Source organism: Dioscorea cayenensis, chromosome 7 (genome assembly GCF_009730915.1).
Source record: "Dioscorea cayenensis subsp. rotundata cultivar TDr96_F1 chromosome 7, TDr96_F1_v2_PseudoChromosome.rev07_lg8_w22 25.fasta, whole genome shotgun sequence".
Taxonomy (NCBI): domain Eukaryota; kingdom Viridiplantae; phylum Streptophyta; class Magnoliopsida; order Dioscoreales; family Dioscoreaceae; genus Dioscorea; species Dioscorea cayenensis.
Window position 1 is genome coordinate 281,779 of NC_052477.1, and position 15,472 is coordinate 297,250.

Below are 15,472 nucleotides of genomic sequence, written 5' to 3' on the forward strand. Positions count from 1 at the left end.
ATTAATTGACGTCATCTATTGACTTTTTCAAATCTTGTTGAGCCACTATTTCATCAAAGAATCTCAACCATTACACATGATTTAACCATTTTTCTAAAAATTAAAAAAAAAAATCAACCATAGGTTTCACAAGATAAGCCATGATTCCAATATTTTACAATATTAGAAACAATGCCTTTTCCAAAGCCTTTGGATTGGAGGCACAAGAAAATTAATTAGGCAACTTGCACCTCAATTAAGTCATCTAAAAAGTACTATTAGCCTTTATTATCATGTCACTTCAACAATTGGGTGCTTGTCATTGTTTTTAAAGTCACTCATTTCATTTGTTTTTTTGCCTTCACTTGCCAGTTGCCACACAGAGAACCCCCACATAAAGTTAATCTAAAGAAAAAGTAACTTGACATTATAATTATTTTTTCTTATTATTATATAATTTTTTTAAATCACTTAACAATTGTCTAGTTGGCCAACACACTCAAAAAATATATTGACAATGATATTTATGTTTTATAATTATGTTGCTTTTTGTTTTGTTTTTTTTGTTTTCCATATCAGATGTTGCTCTTATCCAAACTCAAGCATTACTTTAATGTTCACTTTTTATCTAATTTTTACTAATAATTATTTTAAAAAAACTAGTTTCTAAACATATTTTAATTAATAAAAAAATAAAATTGTCTTATTAATTTTTGTATTGCATATACAATTAAAACATAAATTGATTTGGTTGGAAGTAACACACTATTGAGGTATTTTATTTAGTTGAATACTAAGTTTTTAGAAATTCAGTATTTAATTCAATGGATTTTAAAATTCAATATAAGTTGAATATGATGTACAACCAAATCAGTTGTTAAATTAGATCTTTTTTTATATTAGAATCCCTCGCATCATTGAATCATAAATAACTTTTAATTAAAGGAAAAGATTTTTTAAAAAAATATTTAAACACATTTGACTATTTCAAAATCTTTGAACAAAATGTATTATTCTACAAGCTTATACTCCTCCATATAAGGAATGAGAACATCTTAATTATAATTTAGTACTAATTAACTTATCAAATATATATATTCTTTGATGAATTACTTCTCTTATCAATGTCCACCATATCAAGTCACATTTCATTAAAATAACCAAAAACAAAGAGTACAAATAATTCAACAGCTATCACTATCCATTCCGCAAAAATTAGATTAGTTACTGAAACTCAATTAAACAATCTTAATGAAAATTATATTTTTATAATCTAAAACATTGAAATATATATATATATAGAGATATAGTAGAGAAAAAAACCAATTTTGAATAATTCCAAAAAAAAACTTTTCTTAAATGAAGTCTTTGGAGTTCCTACGAAGCAAACTCTCTTTGGCCACCAATCAAGTAACCGATTTCCTCCACGTCTTTAATTCCTTTTTTTTATTTTATTTCATTTTTCTTTTTCTTTGACTAATAAAAACAACAAAAAAATAAAATAAAATAAAATACCTCAATAGTTCTTGTCCTCACTTTTGTGGTGGGTTATATCTTGGGTGTTGTGTGTTAGTTGTTGTTCCACTACTTGTGATATACGGTAGCCCCTAGTGGCTTGTTTTGTATGGGCGATCGCCCTATCTTTTTCTGTTGTTTTTTAATATATGTAATTTATCTATTTTTTTAAAAAAAAATAAAAAATTTTAACAACAAAAAAAAACCTTTGGGCTATTAATATTGGATTTTTTACGCAAAATTTTCATTTCGGATAGACTCGGGTTATTATTGAGTTTACAAATATTCTGGAGATGCGCTTCATATCAGTGCACATTACTCATTATTAACTTTAAATTATTAACCATAAATGATATTGTAAAAAAAACATGCATCTAAAAATATTGATAACTTACAATTGGTACACGTGTCCGCGTTAAGCTTACGTTTTCATAACCCGCGGTGACGGGAAAAAGAGAAGGTAGAGTGGTCCCCACACTACCATCCTTATATTATATACCACCATCACTCTTCCCTTCGTTGCCCAACACTAAACCCCTCCCCTGCGCGCGGTGACCTGAACCCGATTCACCGGCGAAGTACCTCAACGCCCTTACACGTGGAATGGTGAGAGAAGGGTCGGACGAGCGTCAGGTCCGACTGGGGAAGTACGAGATAGGCCGTACTCTCGGAGAAGGCAACTTCGGCAAGGTCAAATACGCTCGCCACGTGGACACCGGCCACCCGTTCGCCGTCAAGATCCTCGATCGCCGCCGCATACTTTCCCTCAAGATTGACGACCAGGTTTCAATCTGTTTTTTTTTTGTTCTTCCTTCCTATAATACCCCTTCTTCTTCTTCTTCTTCTTCTTCTTCTTCTCCGATCTGGTCATCACTTTCTCATGGTTTTCAATTCTCAGATCAAGCGTGAGATCGGGACTCTCAAACTCCTCCGGCATCCCAACGTCGTCCGATTGCACGAGGTCAGTCTTATCTCCAAAGTTTCGTTCCCTAGCAGGAACGAGATGGAAATTCTCTAAATAAATAAATAAATAGATAAATAGTTTTTTTTTAGTAAATAAATAAAGTTCTGATCTTTTTTCGGCAGCGGCGAGATGGAAATTCTCTAAATAAATAAATAAAAAAATAGATAAATATTGTTTTTTCGTAATTATTGTGAGCCGTGGGATTAGCTTGGAGTTGAGAGATGATGGAGATGAGAATAGAGACAAATGGGCCCTAAAGTTCCTAATGATTGGTCAATGTTGGGGCCCACTTGTCCAACGTGTATTACGTGGCTTAACAGCATACATGGCATATGATCACATGCGCATGTCTGCAATGCATATGCTATTCTTCTATTATTTATTTATTTATTTATTTTTTTGATGTATACCTGCAAAACTTGATATTTTGTTGTATTTAATTATTATTTGTATGGCAGGTATTGGCAAGCAAAACTAAGATTTATATGGTGCTTGAATATGTGAATGAAGGAGAATTATTTGACAAAATTGTAAGAATTTTCAACTTTTGATGTTCACTAGATTTTTTCAAATTTATTATTATTATTTTTTAAAAATTTAATTTAATATTTGATTTGTATTTTGGAAGGCTTTGAAAGGTAGGCTCAGAGAGAAGGAAGCAAGGAAGCTTTTTCAGCAGCTAATTGATGCTGTTAGCTATTGCCATCACAAAGGAGTTTTTCACAGAGACTTAAAGGTTAGTATTTAAAAATCTATTTGATTTTCATTGCTGTAAACTCATAGAGAGTTTATTTCACAGCCAGAAAACGTTCTTGTTGATGCAAAAGGAAACATAAAGATATCTGATTTTGGTCTCAGTGCTTTGCCTCAGCATCTTGGAGTAAGTAAACTGTAAAAGTTAATTTGATGTAATTTCTCTACATGTAATTTGTAAATATAATTGAATGTTACTGATTAGTATGTTGTATGTGATGTATATTGTTGGTAGAATGATGGATTACTGCATACAACTTGTGGTAGTCCTAATTACATTGCTCCTGAGGTTCTTGCAAACAGAGGCTATGATGGTGCAATCTCAGATATCTGGTCTTGTGGTGTCATCTTATTTGTAATGCTTGCCGGACATCTTCCGTTCGAGGACCGAAATCTCGCTGTTCTATATCAGAAAGTGAGTTCTTTTATCATTTTATCATTTCATCATGCTTCTGCCTTTGTAATGGATGATTACTAATATGTATAGTTTTTATTCAATTGTTTAGATATACAGAGGAGAGACTCACATACCAAAATGGTTATCACCTGGTGCTCAGAACATGATAAAAAAAATTCTTAATCCAAATCCGGCTTTGCGTATAAATGTAGCAGGGATTAAAGCAGATAAGTGGTTTAAGGAAGATTATATCCCTGCTGTTCCTATTGATGATGAAGATTTGAGCCTTGAGGATGCTGCTGTCTCAATCAAAGAGGTAGAACAATTTGCTGTCTTTAATATCCCAATTGCTTTATTCTTTTCATCTGTGATTGTTTCTGAAAGTCTAAACAAATGAACTTTTTTTTTTGTCTGTGAAGGCCAATGAGAAAGTTGAAAATGGGAATATGCCAACACATATCAATGCATTTCAACTGATTGGGATGTCTTCATTTCTTGATCTTTCTGGTTTCTTTGAAAAAGAGGTTTGACATCTGCTTCTTCTATTTGATTGTTTGATCAAATCATGCACTTCCATGTTAAGATTTGAGATTTAATGCTGTGCAGGATGTGTCTGAAAGAAAAATCAGATTCACATCCAATATTTCACCCAAAGATTTATATGAGAAGATTGAGGATATTGTAAGCAGAATGGGATTTCAAGTCCAGAAGGGACATGGGAAGGTAGTACTTTCTTTTCACATTAATAATTCATGTGCTTTTGTCTATCTAAACATGAAAAGACTTTGATGGTGACCTGCACTTTTATTGTGTGGTCACAGCTAAAAGTTATGCAACAGTGCAAAGCTTCAACAACTTTGAATCCCAAAAGCCAGGGTTTTCTTTCAGTCTGTGCTGAGGTTTGCCATACAAACTCTACAATTTATCTGTTTCTCTAATGTGTGCTAATTAATGCATATCTTAACATCAGGTGTTTGAATTGAGCCCATCTTTGTATGTGGTAGAGCTTAGAAAATCATATGGGGATGCTTCATTGTATAGACAGGTAGTTGGATTATATCCACTTGCAATGTTTCCGATTTTATTATTATGTTATGATTTTTAGCTATTTTGATTGTTTATTCTTTGTTTTTTGTTTGCAAAATATGCAGTTGTGCACAGAGTTAAATGAAGGTTTAGGCATATGTCAAAGCCAGCAACTTCTCAAGTCACAGTCCTTGATGACAGAACTTAATGGATTTGAAGGGGAAAGACCTGTTGCTGCTGTTTGATTTACTTAAATTTCTTGAACATAGAAGTTATCAAGTTGTGACGTAGAAGAAGAGTTTTTAATTTGTTATTCACTTTTGTCACAAATAAATATATTTAAAAAAAAGAGTATTTTGTGGAAATTTACAATTTTGTTCTCATTGATCATGATCATGTTCTGAGTTAACTGAAACACGTTGAAGCTGCATTAAGAAATTCACACATCTATACATATCAAAATTTACAGAGTATTTGATTTACATTGCTCCAAGAATTTCAAGAATGAACTGAAAGAAATCAAGAGTGATGATTGATCTTAGTTTACAACCAATTTGTCTCCTAATTCTTTGCGATAAACCTGGATTAAGCCTGTGTCGTCAGCCATCTTAAGTTTGTCTCCAAGCATGGTTTTGTAGTAATCATCTTTGTATTCCATATTTCTCATGAACTCCACCTGAAACAAACAAAGTAATATGTATGAAAATCAAAGACCATAAGAACCGAAACTAATCAGACCACGCCGGCGTCTAAACACTCGAGAACATCACCTGTCTCTGAAACATGTCAAACTCATCAGAGCTCAAAGAACCATCACTGTTTGCATCAAGACGCAGCATGAGTTCCTGTGCATCTTTACCTCCTGCTCCGAGCTCTTCCATCACCTCAGTGAGTTCCTCGATACTAATTCTACCATCACCGTTTTTATCAAGAAGGCGAAACACTCGATTTGTTTGATCAATATCAAGACCTCTTTCATTTGAAGATGGCAAATCCCTGAGGCGCAGCGCTGCAAGCTCAGCTGCAGCCAACATGATGGCCTTCAGCCGCTTCGCCTGAACAAATCAAGAACAATGAATCTGCAACATAAAACTTTTATGGGCATTCATATTGACAGAAGCTAAAGCCGGGGAATTCGTTACCTCTCCTGGATCAGTAAGACCACCCTTGTACAATGAATGTGATGCCGCTCCACCATCAGCCAACTTGTCCATCTCTGTTGTTCGTATCTGAATTTCCATTAGAGGAATCCCTCCTTTGTGTTCACTGACATCAACAGCAACATGTAAGCTCTTATAACCATTAGCTTTCGGTCTGCCTATGTAGTCCTTTGTCCTTCTAGGCACTTCTTTCCACATTGTTCGAATCACTTCATATGTTCTATAACACGCCCTGTTTCCTATCTCTGTCGTGTTCTCCCCAGATATCTGTTTCAGGATAACTCTCAAACCCAGAATATCATTCACTTCTTCTGGTTTGCGGCCGTCCTTGAGAAGTTTCTTCATGGTGCTGAAACGGCTTTTGTATCTACCTTGGACTTGGATATCCTCCACCATGTCTGCCAATTCAGTGTCAGTTTCCAATGCTCGAACCAACTGCTCCTTGTAAACATCTATCAATGGCTTACTATCAACCGCACGGCTTCTCAACCATGTATCCACATAGAGGTATGATAATGGAAACAAATACCGAAAGGAAAGATCCTCGAGCTCAAGTGACAAAGCACTGGCACCAACAGCATGGGCAAGCGGCGCATATATCCTCATGACTTCAAGAGATTTCATCTGCTGATGGTACCGTGGGAGGTAATCAAGATGCCTCATCAAATCAAGTTTAAGAGCAAGTTCCAAAATCAGTGCTCGAATATCATAATATGTCAGGCAATACCTCCTCAATGCACTGGCACTCTCATCATCTACAATTCCAACATCAGAAGGAATGTGCCTCATCCTTAAGTTCTCATGCAACAAATGAGCTGTGCCAATTCCAATCTGGCCTTTCACAGCATCCATTGTTATAGCCCCTGAAATCAGTGCTTCTCTGAGTATGCCTGCAGATATAACTTCAGCATCCATCTGCAAGTCCAACAATTTCAATCAATCAATCACTAAATCCTTTTTGTTTCAACTTTAAAGCACTTCAAACTGTTAAGTCAAGAATGCAAACTCTCAAGACACTAAATTTGAAGCTAAATTCAGTGATAACAACATCAAAATCAATTTCAATCTTGAATGGATAATTGAAACACAAACAAGGTCCATAACTACTCCTTTTTTCACAATTAAAGAAAGGACATAAGAATACAAACACAAATTTTTAACAAATTAACAAAGAAACCAGCTTTTCAATGTAATCTGTTCCTGAATTCATCTCAATAACAAAAACAAAGTCCAATTACTCATTAAAACAAGAGCAATTAATCTTCATCTTATAATGAGAATTAGTGAAGAAAAAAAAAATGCAAAAAAGGTGAGAGCTTTAGCAGACCTGGAGGTCAGCGAGGAGGCAAGCAACGGAGAGAGCACGAGAAGGGGGCGCGACCATCAGGGGCAATGGGAAGGGATTGCAATGGAGGAATGGAGAGCTTCAATGCCTTGAAGAGAAGGTTTGACGATGATGTGGTGGAAAGAGCGCCGCCCATCCGGCCACTGAGCTCATTGAAAGCCGCAACAAGCTCCGCCATTGGAGAAGACGAAGAAGGAGAAGCGCAGGGTGAAAGAGAGAGGGGCTCCATCGCGGAGCATCGGATCCTCCGGCTAGTGCGTTTACCGCGAGGGATGAAGACGAAGGATGAGGAGATGGGTTTGAGTGGATGCTTGGATTGTGTCTTTGGGAGAAGGTGGTTGACGTGAAGGTGGTGGCCGGCGGCCGCCATGGCTGCCGCGGCGGCGGCGGCGGCGGAGGAGGTGGTGGTGGTGGTGGTGTCGGTGGTGATTTGGAATTGGTTCAGTTTCATCCACATCATTGAGTTTGTTTTCATTAATTCTAGTTTGTGGTTCTCACACCTTCACAACAATGAATAGGTTAAACCCGGATTTTATTTGCTTAGTTGAAACTAAAACTAATTCAGATCGCATTCTTCGTTTCTGTGTTAGGCTTGAATCCAGATGGGATTGGGCGGCCATCCCTTCTACGGGTTTCTCTGGAGGAATTTTGGTCCTCTGGCGAAAGCATGTAGGGTTTGTTACCCCAATCGCCATTTCTAGACTCGCTCTCCATCTTGTTATCACGACTTCATCTGCTTCTTGGGTGCTCTCCACCATTTATAACTCTCAAGTGCTCTCTGATCACAAAACCCTTTGGGACTCCCTCTCCGCCATTTCATTACTCAACATTCCCTGGGTTCTCACTGGGGATTTCAATGCCATTTGCAGTAAGAATGAGCACTTGGGAGGCTCTTTCATTAACTACGCTTCAAAGGCTAAGTATTTCTCCTCCTTCATTACTAACAACAATCTTCTTGACCTTGGTTTTACTGGCCCTTGTTTCACCTGGTGTAATAACCAGGAGGGCTTAGCCCGCAGGTGGGCTAGACTCGATCGTTTCTTAGCTAATTCTTGTTGGTTCTGCAGGTTTAATTTTATCTCCAATCAACACCTTGCTCGCTTTAACTCGGATCACTCTCCGCTCTTTCTTAACGCTAGATCTGTGACCCCCTCCTCCAAGAGAATCTTCCGTTTTGATAACTTCTGGTTGGATTACGAGGGTTGCCATAACAGTGTCCTTAATGCCTGGGGCATTGACTCTAATGCCTCTCCTATGCATTCCTTCTCTCATTCTATCTCTCGTACTAAATCGAATCTTCTCAGGTGGCGGCGCTTTGGGATCAGTCAACTTGAGATAGAGATTGCTAATATTGAGAGGGAGATCTTGAGCATGGATCAGGGCTTCCCGGTCTCTGTTGATCTCTGGAGGCACACCTGGCTCCGTGCTTTGCGTAATCGTCATAAGGCCCTCATCAGACAAAAAACTATCTTTTGGGGGCAACGTGCCAGGAATTTGTGGCTCAGCAAAGGTGATCAAAACTCTAATTTCTTTCATACTTCAGTTAAAATTAGAAGACACAGAAACCGCATCAATGCCATCAAAAATGATTCAGGTATGACCTTCACTGACCATTCGGCTATTGCGAAGTGTTTCTCTGATTTTTATCAAAATCTTTGGTCTGCCTCTTCAAACTTAAACCAGGATTCCCTCTTCAATATGTTGCCGGATGATTACCCTGTTCTGTGTGAAGAGGATAGAGAGGCTTTGATTAAACCTATCACCAAGCGTGAGGTTTATCGAACTCTCTCCTCTATGCCACGGGGTAAGAGTCCTGGCCCAGACGGCCTCAATGTTGAGTTCTATGTGTTCTACTGGAATATTATTGGTGATCATTTTTTCAATGCTATTTCTCACTTTTTTAATACTACTCAGATTCCCTCTTCTTGGGGTAAGACCTTTGTGACTTTAATTCCGAAAAAAGATAATCCTCTAACTGTTGGTGATTTCCGGCCGATTTCACTCTGTAACGTTTGTTACAAAATTATTGCTAAGCTTTTAGCCAATCGATTGCGCCTGGTTTTGCCTAATCTTGTGGGTATTGAGCAAAATGGGTTCATCTCGGGGCGTGGCGCTTATGATAATATAATTGCAGCCCAAGAGATTGCCCATAGCTTAGAATCTGATTCCTCTGCCCTCCCTAGGATGATTCTCAAAATTGATGTGGAAAAAGCCTTTGACACTTTGGAATGGAACGCTGTTCTTGCAACCCTCCAGAGGATGTTTTTTCCTGAGCGCTGGATTTCTTGGATTAAATCCTCTCTTTCCTCTGCCTCTTTCTCTCTCATTATTAATGGTAAGCACTCTGATTGGTTTTCCAGTAGCAGAGGTGTTCGCCAGGGTGATCCTCTTTCATCCTTGCTTTTTATTTTGACCTCTCAGACTCTTACCTCTATTCTTAACAAAGCATGCTCCCTCAACATGATCCCTGGTTTCAACAGCAACCTTCCTAGAAACTTTAACCATCTGATGTTTGCAGATGATCTTATCATGGTCACTAATGCTTCTAGACAAGTGGCTCGCAACTGTAATTTTTGTCTCAATCTTTACCTTAAGCTCCCTGGTCAGAAACCAAATCTGCATAAATCTGAGATTTTCCTTCCTTCCTGGTGTAACACCAAAATTGCCAAGGCTATTTCTAGGATTCTGGGCATTAAGATTGGCAAATTTCCTTTCATGTATCTTGGAGTCCCCATCTCCCCCAAGAAACTTTCTATTAACCAACTAAATTTTCTTCCTTCGCGTGTAAATTCTGCGATTCATTCCTGGAATCACTCTACCATTTCTTCCGCTGGTCGTGCAGTCTTGATTAACAGTTCCATCTTTGCCATTCCTAACTATTTCCTTTCAGTCATGAACATTCCTCTCTCCATTTTGGACTCGATCTCTAAGTTGGCTCGGGACTTCCTCTGGGGTAGGAGGGGCAATGGTAGCGGCTTCCACACTGTGGGTTGGTCTCTTTCAACCCAATGTAAGCCTGAGGGAGGCCTTGGAATTAGAAACCTTAGATTAGTCTTGCATTCTCTTATGGCTAAAAATGTCTTTTCTATCCTTAACTCTGATAACAAACTTTGGGTGGATATTTTCAAATCTAAGTATCAAAACTGGCATCCTTGGAAAAATGAGTCCATTTCTGGTTCCTCCTGGTTTTATAAATCGATTTGTAACTCTGCCGATTTTCTCAAGCAAAATCTTTTAATCAATTCCGCCCATCCTTCTTGTGTGGATTGGTTGAAGGACCCTTGCTTGCTTGATCTTCCTATTAATCAGAAACCCACTTTCATTAATATGGATCTTGATCTCTCTGATTTTCATTTCTCTGACTTCTTTGGCTTGGATGGCCTCAATGAAACCCTTCTTAATTTGGTATTTGGCATCAATTTCAACTGGGATACGCTCAAACGTTTTTTTCGATGGATCATTTGGGTAATCCTGTTTGGATTTGGGCTTCTCCAAATCATAAGGCCACTCTTCTCGCCTCGGTGTATGACACCATCGGTTCCCAATGCTTTGTGCTCTAACCCTTGGGATGGTCGGAACCAAATCTGGAAATTGTGTTCTATCCCAAGAGTAAAAATTCTTTATTTGGAAACCCGATGCATGGGAAACTCTCATCGGTGCGTTGCTTTTACTGAGGCTTAATATTGGCCCTTTCACCTTATGCCCTTTTTGTGGGCTTGAAGAAGAAACTTGGAGCACATTATTTGGTCTTGCTCCAAGCTTGCTTGCTCTTGGATCTCTATCCTGCGGTCGATTGGCCTCTCGGCTAATGCTCCCGACTTTCTCTCATCCGGAACTTGGCTAACCTTTCCGAATCTCTCTCGATCCAGTGGTGCACGGGCGAGGGCCCTTATTGCTTCTCGGCTTGGCTCGCTTGGAAAGAGAGGTGTAATCTTATTTTTAAAAACACCCGCAGCCCAGATTTGATACCCTCGCGACTGAGCCTTCTCTCTTTGTTACGATTTCTTCTTGGCCTCAGCAAGATCTACGAGGGAGTTTTCTAAGCCTCTCTCTTCATTCTCCCCATCCCCTCAATTTCCATCTTCTCCGATGCCTCATGGTCTTACGTCACCAACTCTTACGGGATGGGGTTCATTATCCTTGCCTCTAATGGTCAAATTTTACTTGCAGGGATCTCGGGGTGCTTTTTCATTCCTCTCCACTTGCTGATGAATTGTCTCGCTATGGCGGCTTTGGAAGCTTGCTTGGAGCGTGGTGGTCACCTTCTCGGATCTGTTGTGATTGCCCCGGGATTTTAAATTTGATTGAAAACCATCATCCTGCGTGGCTTGGAAGTTCAATCATCGAAGCCCGGAAGCTTAAGCGTCTACTCGGGGCCTTCCCCGATATTTCCATGATCGCTATCCCCGGGAAGACAACAACGTTCTGCGACGAGCTTGCTTATTTTTGGCAAACTAAACCCTCTTCGCTCCCTCTTCTCCGAGATTTGTTTTGTCCTTTCGGCTTTTTGGAGCTCTACTGCGCTAGAGATCTCTTCTTTTAGTTGCTTCCTTTTTGTCTTTTTAGCCCCCGACTCTTTCTTTCAAAAACAATGAACAATAAATGTTCATTTTTTTCCAAAAAAAAATAATAATAATAAAAATCAGTGTTCATTTTGCATGATTAAATAATAATATTATTATTATTTAAAATAAATTTTTATAAAAAAATACAAAATAAAACAGAATTTATTATTTAAATATGATTATTTTAAAATAATTTCTTTAATTTTGATATAATATTAATATATATTACTTCACACCACCAAGATTTATTAATATTTAGCTTTTTGAAATTGATTAGATAAACAAATATTTAGCATTTATTAACTCTGTTTTAGTAAATATTTATATATATCAACAATGTTATAAGGTGTTTAATATATAATTTTTTTTTCATATGTGATTAATTTAAATTTAACATCTATAAAAATATGTACTAAAAATTAAATTATTGTTATGAAACATTAAAAAATGAATGCCCATTATGTTTCTTACAAACTCTTCTTGACTCTTGGCGTTTCATTTGCCAAAAGTTTATTTGGTTTCAAATTTAAACCATATATATATATATATATATACCAAAAGAATGAAAATAATAATAATAAGAAATAGAATTTCCTCTACTTTATGTTTGTTCTATGTTTGTCTTGATATATTATATAGTTTTATAACACGTTATCAGCACGAAGTTTTAACCAAGCTCTGACTAATCCAATTTCTCGGCAAATCCTTTTCAAGTAAGTACACAAACATTTTTTTTGTCATGTCAAATCTTGCAAAACTTGATTTTGTTGCCCTTGACATTTCGGGAAAAAATTATTTGTCATGGGTTTGATGCTGAAATACATTTGAATACTAATGGACTTGGAGAAACCATCAAAGATGGTAATCAAGAATCCTTACAAAACCGCGCAAAAGCAATGATTTTCCTCCGACATCATTTGCACGAGGATTTAAAAATTGAATATTTAACTGTGAAAGATCCACTTGAATTGTGGAAAAATTTGGAGGAAAGATATAACCACCAGAAGATGATAATTTTACCGAAAGCTCGTTATGATTGGATGCATTTACGATTACAAGATTTCAAAACAGTAAGTGAATATAATTCAACCATATTTCGAATCAGTTCTCAATTGAAATTATGCGGAGAGAGGATTGTTGATTCTGATATGCTAGAGAAATCATTCTCTACTTTTCATGCCTCGAATATGCTCCTGCAGCAGCAATATCGAGAGAAAGGGTTTACAAAATATTCTGATTTGATTTCATGTTTGCTTGTGGCTGAACAAAACAATGAACTACTAATGAAAAATCATGAATCTCGTCCTACTGGCTCTGCTCCATTCCCTGAAGTGAATGTGATGACATATGAAAACTCCAAACGAGGACGTGGTCGAACCCATGGGCGTGGTCGTGGCCGTGGCCGTGGCCGTGGTCATGGAAGAGGATGTGGTTGGAATAAATATCAGAAAAATCATGATGATAATAAAGATGCATCTTACCACCAGAAGTGGACAAATTATGAAGAAAAAAGGATCAAGTAACAAATCAGAAAATATATGTTATCGATGTGGTGTACAAGGGCACTGGTCGCGTACCTGTCGTACACCAAGGCACCTTGTTGATCTTTATCAAGCATCAATAAAAGAGAAAAATGTCGAGGCAAATTTTATATACCAAAATGATGACTTCAACAATAACCCTCTTGTGGGTATGTCGTCACATTTAGATGTTGCTGATTTTCTTGAAGATTCTCAGTTTAATGGTGGCAACTGAATTGACACCATAATTGTTTTTTTTATGCATTTTGTTTTAATTAATCAATGCATGTTTGATCTTGTTCTTATCCATTATAATACTTATTTACTTTTATTTATTTTGTGAAGAATATATGGATACTACAAAATCCATGGTTAGATTGGACATCAAAGATGAGGATGTATGCCTTGTTGATAGTGCAACAACCCACTCAATATTTAAAAGAAAAAAATATTTTTCCCATTTAATAATGGGTAAAACCAATGTCAATACAATATCGGGCAATATAAATTTGATTGAAGGCTCCAGAAGAGCAAATATATTGTTTCCTAGAGAAACAAAATTTATTATAACTAATGCATTATGCCTAATTTCAGAACTACCAAGAATTCAGAATCATATATGTTACTTCATAAATAACATGAGATTGGTCTACTCACCAATTTGCTTCTTAACGTGAGTGTGGTTAATGAGGACAGCTAAGGAATCATTCATTAAAACATATTTAATTTTGTACTTCAATAATTTGGTACATAGCTTCAATTATCAACATATTTATCTGTAACTAAAGGATGTAAAACTGGTAAATTACATACGATAACATGCACAGATTCGATATTGGGCAACTATCATGCTATCACTTTATCTTCTATTATTCACTCATGTTTCTCATTTTGTGAACCATTTGATAGGTAGGTGAGGCTGCCTTTGAGAGCTACAAGCACCGCACATTCTCCATCCAGGTATTTGCACATGTAGAGAGTGAAATGCATAGAAAGAGTAATTTGATTTTTGGATCATGTCTTTGCTCTTTTTCTTTTCGAAATTAATTGAGGTTTCCACCTGTTCTATATGCTAGTCAATATCTCTATTTTTTCTTGACAAGTGATGCAGTAAGCAAAGCAGTTAACTGACCTTGTTCTATTTAATTGTTCTGTAGGTGTTTGTCAATATTGGTTATGCTGATGATTTGCTGATTTTATGTTTTCGTGTGCTCGTTTTCTGTTGAATTGTAGCGATTTTAGCTGTCACGCCCTGAACCTGGCTCGCTAGGCTCAGTGCACTGACAAACGGCCACACACCAACCAAACCGAGGCCCAGTAGGCATGCAAGGCCTCAAAACCTGTTCTCAAAATCACAAAACCTAACAAAGAAGCAAAACTAGAAACAAGAACAAAGTTCAACACTAAAAGAAATAACTAAGTGTCTTGCACAGTCATTATAAATTTATTCAAACAAAATCTATGGCCACAACAAACGGGACTTATTACAAGCGAAATAAATTGGCGATGACCCAACGATCCCTGCTAAGCTAGCCGCCACTCACCCTTACTCTTGATTTGAAAAAAAATTAACAACAATATTTATGATCTTGACAACCCAGTAAGCACCACTAAAAATATAGGGATCAGTCACCCAAAAACATAATTTGTCGAAAATGCAAAATAATAAATGAAATTTGTTTCAAGTAAACACCAATGTCAAACACTAAGCATATAGGTCCCCCAAGCAACTATTGTTAAAACAAAATCACAAAATTCATATGTTTACCCTCGGTGACCCGAGACAAAATTTAACAAAAGTCATATTTTTACCCTCGGTGACCCCGAGCCAAAATTATCAGAGGCCGTTATTTATCACCGACGGAAAGCGGTGGGAAACTATAGTTTCTAGAACAAAATACGTGTCGACACGGTCAGTGTTTAACCCCCAGTGACAGGGTTATTGCATAGTCAGTTGGGGACTAGTTTCTATATCAAAGTACCTTATATTCACAAAACGATGAACTAACCAAAATTCAAAACAAGCAAAGTACAAGAATTTATAATAACATGATCCCATTTTTATCATATCAAAATACACCAGTTAATGGAATACAAACATGAACAGATAATAAAAATAATATTCTTTAATCAAAAATTAAATAAATACATGAAATTCAAAAAAATAAATAAATAAATAAATACATAATCTAAACTTTAAACACATGAATTATTCACAATTTAAAAAATTATCCAAAATTCAGAAATT

General features: G+C 36.9%; 3 protein-coding genes across 3 annotated transcripts; 2 read left to right on the plus strand and 1 right to left on the minus strand.

Moving 5' to 3' along the window:
• Positions 1-2,001: 2,001 nt before the first annotated feature.
• LOC120264823 (CBL-interacting protein kinase 1) lies at positions 2,002-4,998 on the plus strand. Its single transcript, XM_039272678.1, has 12 exons — positions 2,002-2,277; positions 2,393-2,455; positions 2,917-2,988; positions 3,087-3,194; positions 3,258-3,338; positions 3,447-3,626; positions 3,718-3,924; positions 4,028-4,132; positions 4,215-4,331; positions 4,430-4,507; positions 4,579-4,653; positions 4,760-4,998. Exons 1-12 carry the CDS (start codon positions 2,098-2,100, stop codon positions 4,877-4,879), a joined length of 1,386 nt encoding a protein of 461 aa, XP_039128612.1. The 5' UTR covers positions 2,002-2,097; the 3' UTR covers positions 4,880-4,998.
• Positions 4,999-5,053: 55 nt separating this feature from the next.
• Positions 5,054-7,625, minus strand: LOC120264822 (probable GTP diphosphokinase CRSH1, chloroplastic). The gene is given in 5 exon segments (XM_039272677.1): positions 5,054-5,310; positions 5,405-5,689; positions 5,777-6,709; positions 7,122-7,164; positions 7,166-7,625. Coding segments are annotated over 5 exon segments (1,848 nt in total). The 5' UTR covers positions 7,615-7,625; the 3' UTR covers positions 5,054-5,172.
• Positions 7,626-12,711: 5,086 nt separating this feature from the next.
• On the plus strand, positions 12,712-13,227 carry LOC120264674. Its single transcript, XM_039272497.1, has one exon. The coding sequence runs from the start codon at positions 12,712-12,714 to the stop codon at positions 13,225-13,227; it is 516 nt and encodes a 171-aa protein (XP_039128431.1).
• The last annotated feature ends 2,245 nt before the right edge of the window (positions 13,228-15,472 follow it).

Coding starts and splice junctions, on each gene's coding strand:
- LOC120264823 (XM_039272678.1), top strand. CDS start 2,098: ATGGTGAGAGAAGGGTCGGACGAGCGTCAGGTCCGACTGGGGAAGTAC. Junction 4,332..4,429: donor TCCAGAAGGGACATGGGAAG/GTAGTACTTTCT, acceptor GTGTGGTCACAG/CTAAAAGTTATGCAACAGTG. Junction 4,508..4,578: donor TTCTTTCAGTCTGTGCTGAG/GTTTGCCATACA, acceptor TCTTAACATCAG/GTGTTTGAATTGAGCCCATC.
- LOC120264674 (XM_039272497.1), top strand. CDS start 12,712: ATGATAATTTTACCGAAAGCTCGTTATGATTGGATGCATTTACGATTA.